The sequence below is a fragment of the Xyrauchen texanus genome, chromosome 11 (assembly GCF_025860055.1).
Source record: "Xyrauchen texanus isolate HMW12.3.18 chromosome 11, RBS_HiC_50CHRs, whole genome shotgun sequence".
Lineage (NCBI taxonomy): Eukaryota > Metazoa > Chordata > Actinopteri > Cypriniformes > Catostomidae > Xyrauchen > Xyrauchen texanus.
The window spans coordinates 25,061,460-25,078,533 of NC_068286.1; the positions used below are offsets into that span (position 1 = coordinate 25,061,460).

Below are 17,074 nucleotides of genomic sequence, written 5' to 3' on the forward strand. Positions count from 1 at the left end.
TGAAAGAAATAAAAGTTGAAAGAAATGATTCTCTCTATTAAGGAGATCTGGAGGCGATCACCTGACATTGTATTGGACAAATCATTGTGCATATGGACAGAGTACATGTCACTTGAAGTTCAAATCGGTCGGAGAATACAGACATTTAAGAACCATTTAAGGAACAGTTTAAACATTAATGAAAATTCTGTCATAAAATACTCAAACTTGTACCGTTCCAATCTTGAATTACCTTCTTTCATATGCAGAACACATAAGGAGACATTTTAAAGAATATATCTATGTATTTTTACAATACAATAGCAAAATTATCCATTATTGGTCCATGCGACTCGTGCGTCATTTTCCAAGTCTTATGAAAGCATACAATATGTTTTGGTGAGAAACAAACTGAAATTTAAGTCATTTTTCAACAACACAAGTGCCACAAATGTGAACAAGCAACTCTCAATCACTCATAAATGGGCAACGGACATCAAGATTTTTACTGAAAACCTACTTAAATCAGCATTACATTTATGCTGCCTAAATTTGCTTTTTGGACAGTCAAACAGCAAGCAGACTGATGACACCCATTTACATTTGGACAAACTGAGCTGAAATCTGTTTATAAAAATCTTCATTTCGGTTCTGCTGAAGAAGTAGTCAAACACATCTGGAATTTTTATTTTTGGGTGAGCTAACCCCTTAAATTGTGTAAATCGCATGCCTTAAGAAAACCTGAAATATGATGCACGAGTTCCATGGGCCACTTGTGATACTTGGGGGTCATTTTATAACTTTAAAATGAGATGCTATACACTAACCAAGATATATATATTAAAATATCTCCTTTGGAGATCCTCATAAGAACGTCATCTGTGTTTAGAATGACATGACAGTGAGTAAATTATGACAGAATTAGCATTTTTGGGTGAACTATTCCTTTACATCGTGAAAATCATTCTAGGTTCTCTTCAAAAAGAGAGTTATAGGAAAAGTCAGGTACATATTCTTGTCATCATTATTATTTATCTTTAATTGTTCCACATACTGTTTTTATTGTCTCTCAGATGGTTAGAACTCAGAAGGAACCCTATTAGTCTGGAACTAGGGCTGCACGATTTGGGGAAAATGTCATATTGTGATTATTCAGGTTAATATTGCGATATAATAAACAAATGGTATACTATCATGATTCAACTTGCTTGGTTATCAAGGAAAATGCACAAATAGATTACTACAAATAGAATACATGCTGAAATGTGTATTTTTCCACTCAAACACACAAACTAGCAACAAAAACTATAAATGCTAGTGTTTTCAAATTAAAATATTTGTACAAAATTAAATATCTTCGCATTACTGCAAACTTGTTATTTTCTCAATATTACACCTATATAAAATAGAACTATAAATAAGAACATACACATTTTCATGAAAATAAGATTGTCCAAACAAACAGGGACATTTAAGCAGGATGTAACATGTACTTTGTATAAACTCTTTTGAAAAGGAAACTGGATATAAAAGTGTGGTTCACTCAATCAAACCACTAAAACTGTTGTTGTTGTTGTGTATATATATATACACACACATTTTAATGTTATTTTCACATAAGATTGATATTATGATGATTTCATCAATGATGCAGCATGTTGCGAGCTGCAGACAGCAGGGGTGTGAGAAGAGCGCCTCCGTGTTAGAGTGCGCATCAGCCGGCGGAACTTTAAATCTTTCCCGGTCTCGACTCCCGCTCAGATTCGGTCACTTCCGCGACTGGTTGAAGGACCGTACAGCTAATGACAGTTTTGGAGATTGTGTTTATTTACATGGCACACTCCCATATTATATTAACTTTCATTATTGATGAAATAAAGACATATTGTCAAGCTGTGATCTGTGTTTCTGTGTTATTTTTTCTGACCACCAGTTCAGTGTCGGTCTGCTCGGCATCTATCGTCACCTGATTTCCACGCTGCACACCAGAAACTCATGACCACAAGTGCCACTCCCTAAACTGAGACTGACTGGTCATGTTTTTATTAGCGGTGTAGTAAATGGGCAAACAGCTCTCAGAGAGAATGGATTGTCACGTCCACACATGCACTTATTTATTTAATAAAATCGCAGAATGTGCTGTCATATAATCGCACAGGCTGACATCGCGATTGCGATATGATTAATCGTGCAGCACTATCTGGAACCCTGTGCTATTCCAAGAGCAGAAAATTGGTAAATATTAACAAAAGACAGTTTTGTGAATAGTCTTGTCAATGATGAAAAACTTTACCTCGTTCTATCCATTAGTGCTCGATTTTGATGTTATTGCTCAGGAATGGCAAACCCAAAAACTTACAGAGTGTAACAAAGGTCATTATGGAGATCTGTGTCCCAGAGCCCAGGAAGACAGACAGCAACATGCCTTTCCTGGGAGGCCTGAAGACATCTCCGTGAACAAGCTTCCAGCCGAATTCCTCCTGAGCATCCTCCTGGAAAATATGGAGTGTAAATGTAAGGCTTTAACAATAGCAGGAGTTAACGGAAACCTGTCTGTTCTGAGTTTAGGTCTAAAGCCCAATTACAGCGAACAAAGAACAAAGGAAAGATGCTGGCTGTTGTTTAGAGCAATGATTCACTTTGTCACTCTCATTCTGCCCTTAATGAGACTGATGTCTGTGGCGGGGGGAGGGACCACGGGGCAAGAGAGGAAAAGAGAGATCATGTAAATGTAACAGCTGTGTGCATCACGTGACCGTGCGAGACCTTGAACCCAGCATTAGGGTGATAAGAGAGACCAAGAGGAGGTGGTGACAAGTATACCAGGAGATGAAGGGATCTGAATGGGAAGTGTGTATTCAGGGAGAACCATGTCAAAGGTGAAGGCAGATCTGTGTGACCGTCATTGTTGGCAGCAGATGATGCAGACCTCATAAACATGAGTGACACATACATGAACACACATTAAGTTATGCTCTTTAACTAACCAACCAAACACACAGAGTAATATGCACTCATACATACATACATACATGCAAACCATAAACATGGCCTACTATATGGCAGACAAAAACAGTGCTCTACTAAAAACATACAAACACACAATTGGTTATACAAGAGGAATGATCATATATACCAGACAATGACATCTGAATGCAGGGCTGAACTTACCACAGAGTCCATCTGGTTGTATCGGGCGATGTCTTTATGAAGCGTTCGGAGCATGATCATGGCGACCATCCCCGAGAGGAAGAGCACGATCACCAGAGAGTTCATGATACTGAAGAAAAAGAACATAGCATCTGAGTGTGAGTATTATATGCTAGAAAACAGAATGAGTTAGTTAGGATTTAGGCCCTGAGCCAAACATGGCCTCCATTTTTACCCACATTTTTTTTTTAAACTCACAAGAATCCTAAACAACAGCTGTATTTAAAGGACAGCATTGTGGCCACAATGGAAGCACTTTTGAGCATCCTTCTGAATCACTTTATGGATATGTGTGAGCAAGTTAACAATTTGGGACAGGGCAAATCACTGTGTCAAACATGCTCTCACCTGAACCACTGAATGTTGGTGTGTGGCATAGACTCAAGAATATAATCCCATCGAGAAGCCCAGCGAATGGTTTTATCCTCCTAAAAACAGTAAGAAACAGTTGAGATCTTCAGCAGTAATAAGCCATTATAAACATGACATTATCCAAGTATGCCTCCTTGTGGAAAAAAAGTGGAACACTGCACATAAAAGAGCAAGGAAAGGTATACAATTTTTAAACATTAGTAAACACATTAATTATTAAAGGGATAGTTCACCCAAAAATAAAATTAACAAAATCATTTACTCACCCTCATGCCATCCCAGAAATGAATTTCTTTATCTCAGCTCTGTAGGTCCATATAATGCAAGTGAATGGTGGCCAGAACTTTGAAGTTCCAAAAAGGACAAAGGAAGCACAAAAGTAATCCATATGAGTCCAGTGTTTTAATGTTCTGAAGTTGTGTGAATGAGAAACAGATCAATATTTAAATCCTTTTTTTACTATAAATTCTCCATCCTGCACAGTAGGTGGCAATATGAATGAAGAATGCAAGTCACCAAAAAAAAAAAAAAAGAATGTGACCATGAAAGGGGAGATTTATAGAAAAAAAAAGGACTAGAATATTGATTTGTTTCTCACCCACACCTATCATATCACTTCTGAAGACATGGATTAAACCACTGAAGTCTTATGGATTACTTATATGCTGCCTTTATATGCTTTTTGGTCCTTCAAATTTCTGGCCACCATTCACTTGCATTGCCTGGACCTAAAGAGCTGAAATATTCATCTAAAAGTCTTTGTGTTCTGCAGAAGAAAGTCATACACATCTGGGATGGCATGAGGGTGAATAACCCATTTGTGGGTGATCTAACCCTTTAAGAACTAGCAATGAACAATGTGTTTTTAGAATATTTATTAATCTTGGTTAATGTACAAATATTTAATTGTTTGTTGTTAATTCATGCTAGTTCATAATACATTAGCTAATGTAAACAAACAACTGTTAATTTAAAAAAAAATGTTAAAATTACAATTAACTAAGATACTACAACAGTTGAAGTCAGAAGTTTACATACACTTAGGGTGAAGTCATTAAAACTAATTTTTAACCAATTCACAGATTTCATATTAGCAAACTATAGTTTTGGCAAGTTGTTTAGGACATTTACTTTGTGCATGACACAAGTAATGTTTCCAACAATTGTTTACAGACAGATTGTTTTATTTTGAATTGACAATATCACAATTCCAGTGGGTCAGAAGTTTACATACATTAAGTTAACTGTGCCTTTAAGCAGCTTGGAAAATTCCAGAAAATGTTTTTAAGTTTTATGTCAAGCCTAGACATTAGCTTCTGAAAGGAGGTGTCCTGTACTGGAGATGTACCTGTGGATGTATTTTAAGGCATACCTTCAAACTCATTGCCTCTTTGCTTGACATCATGGGAAAATCAAAAGAAATCAGCCAATACCTCAGAAAAACAACTGTGGACCTCCACAAGTCTGGTTCATCCTTGGGAGCAATTTCAAAATGCTTGAAGGTACCACATTCATCTGCACAAACAATAGTATGCAAGTATAAACACCATGGGACCATGCAGCCATCATACCACTCAGGAAGGAGACACATGCTGTCTCTTAAAGATGAACGTAGTTTGGTGCGAAAAGTGCAAATCAATCGCAGAACAACAGCAAAGGACTTTGTAAAGATGCTGCAGGAAACAGGTAGACAGGCATCTATATCCGCAGTAAAACAATTCATATATCGACATAACCAGAAAGGCTGCTCAACAAAGAAGAAGCCACTGCTGCAAGTGCACATGGGGACAAAGATCTTGAAATGAAATGTCCTCTGGTCTGATGAAACAGAAATGTAACTGTTTGGCCATAATGACCATCGTTATAGTTGGAGGAAAAAGGCTGAAGCTTGTAAGCCGAAGAACACCATCCCAACGGTAAAGCATGAGGGTGCAGCACCATGTTGTGGGGGTGCTATGCTGCAGGAGGGACTGGTGCACTTCACAAAATAGATGGTATCATGAGGAAGGAAAATCATGTGGATATATTGAAGCAACATCTCAAGACATCAGCAAGGAAGTTAAAGCTTGGTTGCAAATGGGACCCCAGGCATACATCCAAAGTTGTGGCAAAATGGCTTAAGGACAACAAATTCATGGAATTGGAGTGGCCATTACAAAGCCCTGACCTCAATCCAGATTTTGTGGGCAGAACTGAAGAAGCGTGTGAGAGCAAGGAGGCCTACAAACCTGACTCAGTTACACCAGTTCTGTTTGGAGGAATGGGCAAAAATTCCAGAAACATGTTGTGAGAATTTGTGGAAAGCTACCCAAAAGGTTTGACCCAAGTTAAACAATATAAAGGCAATGCTACCAAATACTAACAAGTGTATGTAAACTTCGGACCCACTGAGAATGTGATGAAAAAAATTAAAACCTGAAATAAATCACTCTCTACTATTATTCTGACATTTCACATTCTTAAAATAGTGATACTAACTGATCTAAAGAGAGGGAATGTGTGGCAGCGGGGGCGTGGTCAAGCGCCCGTCCGGGAGAGAAAAGCGGTAAGGGCGCTTACACCTGAGCTAAATTATGTATAACACCTGTGTCTAATTGCAGTAAGCATGAGGAGAGCGGCATAAAAGAGCAGCAGCCACAGAGCCTCGAGAGGGAGAGTGCCTACACCCAGAGTAGCATCTAAAACAACGTGTGTTATACAATTGTGTATCGAACGGAAAGTGTATAATTAAAAAATCTTACCTCGAAGCAGACGCTGGTTCCTGTGTCTTCCTTAGTGGAAAGCTTCACACTGGTGCCGAAACCCGGGAATTAGCTGAAAAATTTTCTGCAAATTATGGAACAGAGTCGCCCCATAGAGTCCTCCCAGCTGGCGGAAGTCCTCCAGTCCCTCGCAACTCTCCATCAGAGCCACCAAAAGTCTCTGCTTGAGCTCCGACAGGACCAGGATCGTCGGTTCTTTGAGATAATGCGGGCTCAAGCAGAGGACCGGCTTGCTATCCGGAGCCTCCTCAGCCAGGAGGCCGATCCAGACGCAGCCGCGACCCCGGACACCCGCGCCACACTGCCCCCACCCGCGCTACAGAAGATGGGGCCGGCAGATGATCCGGAGGCGTTCCTGGACCTCTTTGAGCGCACGGCGGAAATTTGGGGTTGGCCGCATGACCAGTGGGCAGCCCGCCTCGTCCCTCTCTTGTCCGGGGAAGCACAGCTCGCGGCACAACAACTTCCGGCAACAAGCCTCCTGGCTTATACCGACTTGAGGAGAGCCATCGACAGCTCTTCCGGACCTTGAAACTGGATAAGTCCGACCGCCCGTTTGCGTTAGCCCAGCGGCTCCGTGATGCCTGTCAGAGGTGGCTGCTTTCGGGGGACCGTGACGTCGAGGAGCTCGTCGATCAGGTGGTACTGGAGCAGTTTGTCCAGCGCTTGCCCCGGAGAATGGCGGAGTGGGTCCAGTGCCACCGCCCGGCGTCGCTGGAGGAAGCCGTACGACTCACGGAGGACCACATGGCGGCGATTCCAATGGCGGATGAGCTCTCTCTCTCTCTCTCCCCTTCCCCTGTGTCTTCCCCTGTTTTTCTCCCCTCCCCTCTTCCCTCTCGCTCTGCTCTCTCCCCAGGGTCCGTTCCTGCCCCCCGCAGGCGCGAAGGATTCATGAGACCAACTTCCCGGCTGTGGGAGAACCCGCCTACCCCTTCCCCGTCCTTCAGCCGCTCTCCTCCTCAGGTGGGGGCGCCCGCCAGCACGGGTGCGGCCGCGGCGCCTGGGCCGGTCTGCTGGAGGTGCGGAGACCCGGACCACTTCCGGGATCAGTGTCCGCTGATGGAAATAGGGACGGTGGTGCGGGTCTCCGATGTCCCGCAGGCTGCCCCCGATCGGGCTGGAGCGTACCATATTCCGGTAAGGATCCAGGGGGGTACATACCAAGCATTGTTGGATACCGGCTGTAACCAGACCACCATCCACCAACGCTTGGTTCGACCCGGGGCTTTGGGCTCAGCTAAACGGGTGAGGGTGAGGTGTGTGCATGGGGATGTTCACAAGTATCCCATGGTGACTTTGGCGATCAAATTCCGGGGAGAAAAACATAGTGTGGAGGCAGCGGTTAGTTCCTGCCTCACATGTGTGATGTGCGATGCTTTGGCAGGGGAGGCGGAGCCGGGGCCATCCTCGGCTGCTCCGAATGACGAGGGAAGGGGCGAGGTTGTCGCCCCTCCTCTCAGGGAATTCCCGGAGGGGGACTTCCCCTTGGAGCAGTCGCGGGATGAAACCCTTAAGCACGCTTTTGACCAAGTGAGAGTAATCGATGGTCAACAACTCCGGCCGGGTGTCGCCGTTTCATATCCATATTTTCCGCTTATTAAAGATTGGTTGTACAGAGTGATGCAGGACGCTCAAACAAAGGAGGAAGTGACACAATTATTGATTCCACGGAGCCGCCGGGAAATGGTTTTCCAGGCGGCTCACTATAATCCTATGGCCGGTCACCTAGGGGAAAGAAAGACACTTCTCCGTCTAATAGCCCGTTTCTATTGGCCAGGCATTGGCAGCGACGTCCGCAGGTGGTGTGCGGCGTGCCGTGAATGTCAGCTTGTAAACCCACCGGCCACCCCAAAAGCGCCTTTGCGCCCCCTTCCATTGATCGAGGTTCCCTTCGAAAGAATTGGAATGGACCTCGTCGGGCCATTAGAACGGACGGCACGCGGACATCGCTTTGTGTTAGTCCTGGTGGATTACGCAACGCGATATCCGGAAGCAGTGCCTTTGAGCAACATCTCAGCACGTAGTGTTGCAGGGGCACTCTTCAAAATAATCTCCCGGGTGGGAATTCCGAAAGAAATCCTCACCGACCAAGGCACTACTTTTATGTCACGAACACTTCGCGAACTTTACGAACTCTTGGGCATTAAGTTGATTCGCACTAGCGTCTACCATCCTCAGACAGATGGACTGGTGGAACGATTTAATAAGACACTCAAAAATATGATTCAGTAAATTGCATACACGAAGACGCTAGAAATTGGGATAAGTGGCTGGACCCTCTGTTATTCGCGAGTACGAGAGGTCCCGCAAGCCTCCACGGGGTTCTCCCCATTTGAGCTGCTGTACGGGCGACGCCACGCGGGGTCCTCGACGTCATCCGCGAAGCTTGGGAGGAGGGACCTTCTAATAGTAAAAACGAAATTCAATACGTTCTTGATCTTAGAGCAAAACTCCACACACTGGGGAAATTAACACAGGAGAATTTGCTCCAGGCTCAAGAACGTCAACGCCGGCTGTATGACAGGGGTGCTCAGCTACGGGAATTCGCACCGGGAGATAAAGTGCTTGTATTACTCCCAACATCGAACTCTAAATTACTCGCCAAGTGGCAAGGACCCTTTGAGGTCACACGACGAGTAGGGGATCTCGATTATGAGGTTAAACGTACCGATAGAGGGGGCGCGCGTCAAATATATCACCTCAACCTCCTGAAATTGTGGAGAGAAGAGGCGGCCTCCGTGACGTTGGCAACGGTAGTTCCGGAGAAGGCGGAGCTCGGACCGGAGGTAAACAAAGCCCGCAATCTCAACACCCCGGTTCCTTGTGGAGACCACCTCTCACCGCGCCAACTCGCAGAGGTTTCCGAATTACAAAAAGAGTTTGCAGACGTGTTTTCTCCTCTACCGGGCCGCACAAACATCATACATCACCATATCGAGACCGAGCCGGGCGTGGTGGTACGTTGCTGCCCCTATCGCTTGCCCAAACACAAAAAGAAAGTAGTTCGAGAAGAATTGGACACGATGCTTGAGATGGGAGTAATAGAAGAGTCCCACAGCGATTGGTCCAGCCCGGTCGTCCTTGTTCCCAAGAGCGATGGGTCTGTACGTTTCTGTGTGGATTATAGGAAAGTCAACGCGGTGTCTAAATTTGACGCGTACCCAATGCCCCGTGTTGATGAACTGCTCGATCGGTTAGGTACGGCTCGATTTTATTCGACCTTGGATCTAACGAAGGGTTATTGGCAGATCCCCTTGACACCAATATCCCGTGAAAAAACGGCCTTCAAAACGCCGTTCGGATTACACCAATTCGTGACGCTTCCTTTCGGTTTGTTCGGGGCACCAGCCACGTTTCAGCGTCTCATGGATAGGATCCTCAGACCGCATACTGCTTACGCCGCTGCCTATCTAGACGATATCATCATTTATAGCAATGATTGGCAGCGGCACATGCAACATCTAAGGGCCGTCCTGAGATCGCTGCGGCGGGCGGGGCTCACGGCAAACCCGAAAAAGTGCGCGGTTGGGCGTGTGGAGGTACGGTATCTGGGGTTCCACTTGGGCCATGGCCAGGTGCGTCCCCAAATTGACAACACCGCGGCGATTGCGACTTGCCCTAGACCCAAGACCAAAAAGGGGGTGAGGCAGTTCCTGGGGCTGGCTGGCTATTACAGAAGATTTGTGCCTAATTATTCGGATGTCACCAGCCCGCTGACTGACCTCACTAAAAAGGGGGCTCCAGATCCGGTCCAATGGTCAGAGCAGTGCCAACAGGCGTTTACACAGATTAAAGCTGCACTTTGTGGGGGCCGCTTTTGCATGCACCTGACTTCTCTCTCCCTTTTGTGTTGCAGACGGACGCTTCAGACAGAGGCTTGGGGGCCGTACTCTTGCAGGTGGTGGAGGGGGAGGAGCGCCCGGTGCTGTACATCAGCCGGAAGCTCTCCTTGAGGGAGACCAAGTACAGCACCGTGGAGAAGGAGTGTCTGGCCATCAAGTGGGCGGTCCTCACACTCCGTTACTACCTGCTGGGGCGGGCCTTCACCCTCTGTTCGGACCACGCCCCACTCCAGTGGCTTCACCGCGTGAAGGATGCTAACGCCCGGATCACCCGTTGGTATCTGGCTCTCCAGCCTTTTAAATTCAAGGTGATCCACAGACCGGGGGTGCAGATGGCTGCCGCTGACTTCCTCTCCAGAAATGGGGGGGGAGTGGTAGGCAGGCCGGATGACGCCCCGGCCTGAGTCGGGCGGTGGGGGTATGTGGCAGCGGGGGCGTGGTCAAGCGCCCGTCCGGGAGAGAAAAGCGGTAAGGGCGCTTACACCTGAGCTAAATTATGTCTAACACCTGTGTCTAATTGCAGTAAGCATGAGGAGAGCGGCATAAAAGAGCAGCAGCCACAGAGCCTCGAGAGGGAGAGTGCCTACACCCAGAGTAGCAACTAAAACAACGTGTGTTATACGATTGTGTATCGAACGGAAAGTGTATAATTAAAAAATCTTACCTCGAAGCTGACGCTAGTTCCCGTGTCTTCATAAGTGGAAAGCTTCACAGAATGTTTTCTACGATTAAATGTCAGGAATTGTGAAAATCTGAGTTTAAATGTGTTTGTCTAAGGTGCCTGACTTCCAACTCTGTGCTGTAAAAGTATAGGTCATTGTTAGTTTGTGTCAAAAGTATTGTAGTTAGATAATTTTATTGAATACAATCTTACATTTAAAATATATTATACTATATACTCTACATGTTATTAAATGCTTAGTACTATTGCTTTTTGAAGGGTTTCGTATACCTTAATATTTCAGGGAAAAAAAACACAAAAGAATGAAAGAAAGAAAGAAAGAAAGAAAGAAAGACCAGTTAAAGGGGACTGACCACAAACTTTACTGAGTATGTATAGGGAATCTTGATCTCTCCAGTAAACTTGTTGCTCAGGCTCATGGGAGGCCCTGTGCAGTCTGGCTTTTCCACATTACTATGCTTAAAACTTTAAACAGACAAAAACATCAAAGAAAGTCCACATTTATATATGAATACCAATATTCTCTCATGCATATTCAGTTTGTCAAGTTCAAAACTAACATTTAACATTTGACATTAAAGGTGCAGTAAGTTTTTAATTAAATGACAAAAAATGTCCTTATTTCCTAAAATGTATCATTCAAATAGGTGGCATTAAATATAACACCTGTCTTTGTGACAGCATTACCGTGCATTCAGACCAAAGGCGTCGAGAGCGTCAAATCGACCGGAAGTCATTCATTTTCTATGACAGCAATCGTCTCTCGTGGCGAGAAGCGGCACAGAGTCTTTGGCATTGTGGGCGTTAGAGGAAAGTTCAAGTGCAGCCAACATTATGGTAATGAGTTTTGACATGGTTCGGCGGCAACCTATTGGAGTATAGAAGTGCTCCGCTCTAGCGAAGTCTAGAGAACACAACCGTGTAAACTTTGGTTCCCACCAAACATTACATGGAGGAGAAACTGATTATTGCCGTGGCGGGTTTTCCCGTAATATTTGATCTGTCCCCGTTTGCTTACAGGGATATTAATAAAATTTTAAAAACGATGAGTGGACAAAGGTGTCTGAATTTGTTAGTGTGCCAGGTGAGTTGATGAAGTGGATATTATGGTTTATATAATAATATTTCATGAGGATATACACTACTTATGATATGTCGTCAAAAAGATACCGGTCGACATATCTGGATGTTTTGTGGCCCCTTTAAATATAGTTCACAAAACCAAGCACTGAACGAACGTTGCCGCCTATTTGAATACGTCAGACCGTCCCCGAATTTTCGATAGCGTTGTTGGCAGGGCAGCCAAAGCGAATGTTTATGCTCTCTAAATATATAAAATTGACTGCGGGCCACTGTCGGTTTGACGGTTGTCAATTCAGGAATTATATTATATATGCTTTTCACAATTAAAGGGATAGTTCACCCAAAAATGAAAATTCTCTCATGATATCCCAGGTGTGTATGACTTTCTTTCTTCACCAGAACACATTTGAAGAAAAATATCTTAGCTCAGTAGGACCTTAAAATGCAAATGAATGGAGATTTCTCTTTTGAAGCTCCAAAAAGTCAGCATAAACGTCATCCATATGACTTAATGTCTTCTAAAGAGACACAATCACTTTTGGTGCAAAAACAGAGTACCTTTTAAACTCTAAATCATGCTTCAGGTCAGTGGCGGTACACAGGTGTGGCGTAATCGTATTGGCATTTGAAACATGCAAGAAATGAGGTACAGGCATCACAGCAGTTCACAAGTGAGGAGGAACGCTGTACAGTGTTTTGGTTGGTTTTGGATTAGATCTGTATTTATCTGTTTCTTTACTCACAATGGTGCATTTGTGCTTATCCTGGATGACTCAACTGAGTGGAGAACTTGAGATTACTTCTGTATCAAGGCAACGGAATAAGTCACACAGAGACTGCTTGGACTCCACCCTCTCGTAAAGCTTACCCTCACTGAAAAGTACTTAAATATTGATCTATTTTCGCACAAAAAGTGATCATGTCGCTTTAGAAGACATAAATGTAACCATTGTAGTCTTGTAAATGACATTTTTGCTGACTGTCTGTGTCTTTTTGGAGCTTCAAAAGAGAATTCTCCATTCACTTGCATTTTATTGAACTTTCATTTTTGGGTGAACTATTCCTTTAATGTCACAGTACCTATCTTTTTTTTTTTTTAAAAAGGGGCAGTGTGGAAGAATTAGATTTGTTAAAACCTTAAAATTTGTACATTTTAAATAACATTTTCTTTAAATGGGCAAATGGCAATAAACGTAACTAAACTTTTTTCAACATCAAGACTAAGTTTTAATTTACAAGTAAATTTTACTTGTTGACAATGGTCAGGTTTCCACCAATTGAATTCACTCCTATATGACAATTCATTTTTAAAAGTTAAAATGTTCTATATAGCCTCAATTGATATTAGATTAATCTAAATCAATTAATCACAATTTGATGCAAAAAATTAACACACACACACACACACACACACACACACACACACACACACAGACACACACACACACACACACACACACACACACACACACACACACACACACACACACACACACACACACACACAGAGAGAGAATATACTGCTTATATATAGAATTTAAAATAGTTCTATTCCTGTCACTGCTTGACATTTCATGTCAAATACCAACATAGTCATGCTGTTAAATGGCTAAACTGTGCCTTTTTCTGTTGCCTGTTTATTGGTTGGACTGCTTGTCTTGTTTACCTGGGATTGGTTATTTGCTACATGGAGCTGGAGTCATGTTCAGTTTAAACATTGTTTAGATCTATGTTTGCCAATGTAAAGATAAATAAACAGTCTGAAACTTTGGGCTAAAGATCAGTAAAACAACAATCTGCTCTATATTCTTTCATACAGCTAGAAGGTTTTGGGATCACTCCTGTTGAATGTAAATAAGCATTTATAGTGCCTTGTATACCTTTTAGGCTCTAATTTAGCCGCGACCAGTCTGGCACCAGCAGCCTCGTTCTCCACCACATGGTAGAAGATTGTGATGTCCATGTGGTTGAAGATGTAGAAGGTGTCTTTGTCATTGAAGTCAGCCTGCATGAAAAATTATGTTTAAAAATGTAACAGCTGTGTTCAACATAACATGCAGTTTATGAAGCTTTGTTTAAAGGAATAGTTCACACAAAAATTATAATTCTCTCATTAGAACACTCACCCTCATGTTGTTCCAAACCCATATGATTTTCTTTTTTCTGCAGAATACAAAAGGCTGTATTTTAAAATGTGTGGCGATCGCTGAATTATCACATTAGCAGTGGATAGTGCCTGCCACACTTTAAAGCTTTAAAAAAGCACCCAAAAGTGTTATGAAAGTAAGTCCATGAGACTTAAGAGATCTTAATCAAAGTCTTCTGAGGGCATGCATTCACTTTATATGATGAACAGCCTGGAATTTAACATATTATTCTCTTTAAATTAAATCATTGATCAAATCAAATGCCCAAATGAAGTACATCGACATGTAAATAACATTAAATATAATCTTTTCTTGTGAAATAATGACATAATGATATTTAATCATGACACACAAGAACCAATAACATTTGATGTTATTGACATGACACCATAATTGATTTAGGCTCAGTAGGGAAGGGACAATACTGAATTTCTGAATATTTTTGAAAGCTTATTTGTTTGTGAACTTTTCTTATACAGCAAAGTATAAGAAATTATAATGTGCATTTTGCTCAAACATTTTTCAGAAATAAATTAATAAATCTGTAATATTTTGTAATTTAAGTGTTACATCGAATCAAGATTATATCTAATCGTGAACCTCTTATCGTATATCGAGCTAATCATGAGATAAACATATCGTCCCATCCTTAGGGCTCAGTATACATGAGTAAAAAAACATTTTATCTTAATTAATAAAGACCTAAATTTAAAGCTTTAAAGAACTTTAAAGTGAGGCACAATCAACTGCTATTGTATGTAAATTAGTGATCACAACATTCCTTAAAATATTTCCTTTTGTGTTTTGCAAAATAAAACAAAGTCATGGGTTTGGAACAATATGAAGTAAATAGTAACAGAATTATCATTTTTGAGTGAACAATTGCTTAAAAAGTATTACGTTTTGAAGTGTTCGTTTTACTCACATTGACCACACAGGCATCTTTGGCCCGCCCTGTCTCTGTGATGTAGCAGCCAACGGGGAAGCCGGGATTACAGAACTTCTGATTGTCCTCTACATCATAACACCAGGTCACTGGCATATTATCAATAATCCTGAGAGAAACAGTTTACATCACACAGGGTACACAGAACAACTAATTGTAACACACATACTGTTAGGGCAAATAAAAGTGATGAGACACTATGTGTTTTTGCAGTTGGATGACTGAGTAACTGCCTCACCAGTGGTGTTGGTAATTAAGGAGCATGCCCTTCTTAAAGAAGTCCAGTTTTGCTTTATCTTCAGATTTTTCTGTGTTGTAAGGTTTAATGCACACACTCTTGCACTCCTCGTTAATCTTGAAGTAAAACTAGAAGGAAAAAAACAAGCTCTGGATACTGAATTAAAAAGCAATGATAAATAGAATCATGTTAGTGCAATGTGCCATAATCAGCAAAGAGGACAGAGAGATAGAGCGTTAATGTATACAAGATGTACCTTATATGGGGACGGCTCAATTCTCTCTCCAAACAGCACCTGACCCAAGTTCTCAGATGGACGTTTCTCAGCATGATCAGCGCAAAAATCAAACCTGATAGAGTAAAGATAAGAAAAGGTAAGGGAAAAAAAGGGTACTAGATTGTAATAAGCTTTCAGGTCACACCAAACCATCAAAACCACACACACAAGGAATGTGCCTTACACATATGTTCTAAGAATACAGAATATACCCTCATACACCAAAAAAAACTAAAAACTTCTAACAGAACCTAATAAAATATCCACTTTCAAGGCATGACAGTTTAACCCAAATCATTTACAATGGAGGAAATGCCAAAGAGCTCTTCAGAGATGGGTTTATTCTTTAATATTTTATCACTGCAGGTGATCTGACAAATGTTTACACTGATTGTAAAACCTTTGCCTGTCACTCCTTTATATCTTCCTTTATTGCCCGTAGCAATCAATCTAACCTTGAAAAAGTGTTCTGGAAACAGCCATTAATACCACGCTCAGATTTTATTTTAATTACTATATTACATTTAATATATTTACTTTATACATCTGTAAACTTCTTTAGTTAATATTCACACCACTCCAATTCTACATAAAGAAAAAAAAAGGGTTGTGCAATTTATATTAGTAACTATTTATGGTAAGACCAATTTGAGACCGAAATGTAACCTGACTGATGTCTTGAGATGCTGCTTCAACTATCCACATCATTTTCCAAGATGAGAGATGATGCCATCTATTTTGTGAAGTGCACCAGTCCCTCCTGCAGCAAAGTACCCCCACAACACAATGCTGCCCCCCCTCCCTCCCTTATGGTTGGGATGGTGTTCTTCGGCTTGCAAGCTTCACCCTTTTTCCTTCAAACATAACGATGGTCATTTTGGCTAAACAGGGGGCCAAGTTACCTTGAGCAAAACGTTTTTACATTTTTTGCGTGTTTTTGTCATTAAAAAAAGTTTTAAATTAATTGAAAGCTCTTATATGGGTAATTATGCAGACAGGACACCCATAGGGGTTTGAGCACATAGAGCAAGGTATGCAGTGCATATTGAATGTCTTCTGAGGAAGAGTAAAACATTTCTGCCTCCATTACATTACACTGTACATGGTTTGACTGAAAGGCCTGTGTTATTCTTCAGTGTGCAGACAAATATCCCCATTCAAACTTTTATTCCCTCCCTCTCCATCCTCCTCATGAGCCCTCTCTCTACCACCTTTTCAAAACCCTGCTCTATTTCAGCCTTTTCAGATTTTCCACTTATTATTGTAAAGTTCAAGGCAAAATATAGTTAGTCCTGCAAAACCTATATAAGGTTTGACAGTGACTAACACCATGCACAAGCACAGCCTGGTGTGACTCCTGTGTGAAAGAGTACATTTTTTCAGTGTTATTCTTCAAAATGGTGTAGCACAGGTGCCCCGGTTATAACGTATGTCTGGCAATACTCACGCTGTATATTCATAGGGCAAAACAGACTCCACAGAATCCAGCCTGTTCACAAACAGCTCAATGACTGACTGTCAAAAAGAAGAAAG

At 42.2% G+C, this 17,074-nt stretch overlaps 1 protein-coding gene across 1 annotated transcript in view; it reads right to left on the reverse strand.

Annotated features, from left to right (window-relative positions):
• LOC127651229 (transmembrane 9 superfamily member 2-like) overlaps positions 1–17,074 on the reverse strand; it is a 62,298-nt gene that overhangs the window by 9,556 nt on the left and 35,668 nt on the right. The window contains exons 2-10 of the mRNA XM_052136969.1: positions 16,989–17,056; positions 15,521–15,614; positions 15,265–15,392; positions 15,006–15,135; positions 13,814–13,938; positions 11,204–11,315; positions 3,538–3,617; positions 3,151–3,259; positions 2,339–2,471 (exon numbers count right to left, since the gene is read on the reverse strand). Coding sequence (XP_051992929.1) covers positions 2,339–2,471; positions 3,151–3,259; positions 3,538–3,617; positions 11,204–11,315; positions 13,814–13,938; positions 15,006–15,135; positions 15,265–15,392; positions 15,521–15,614; positions 16,989–17,056 — 979 coding nt within the window. The remainder of the gene's footprint in view (positions 1–2,338; positions 2,472–3,150; positions 3,260–3,537; positions 3,618–11,203; positions 11,316–13,813; positions 13,939–15,005; positions 15,136–15,264; positions 15,393–15,520; positions 15,615–16,988; positions 17,057–17,074) is intronic.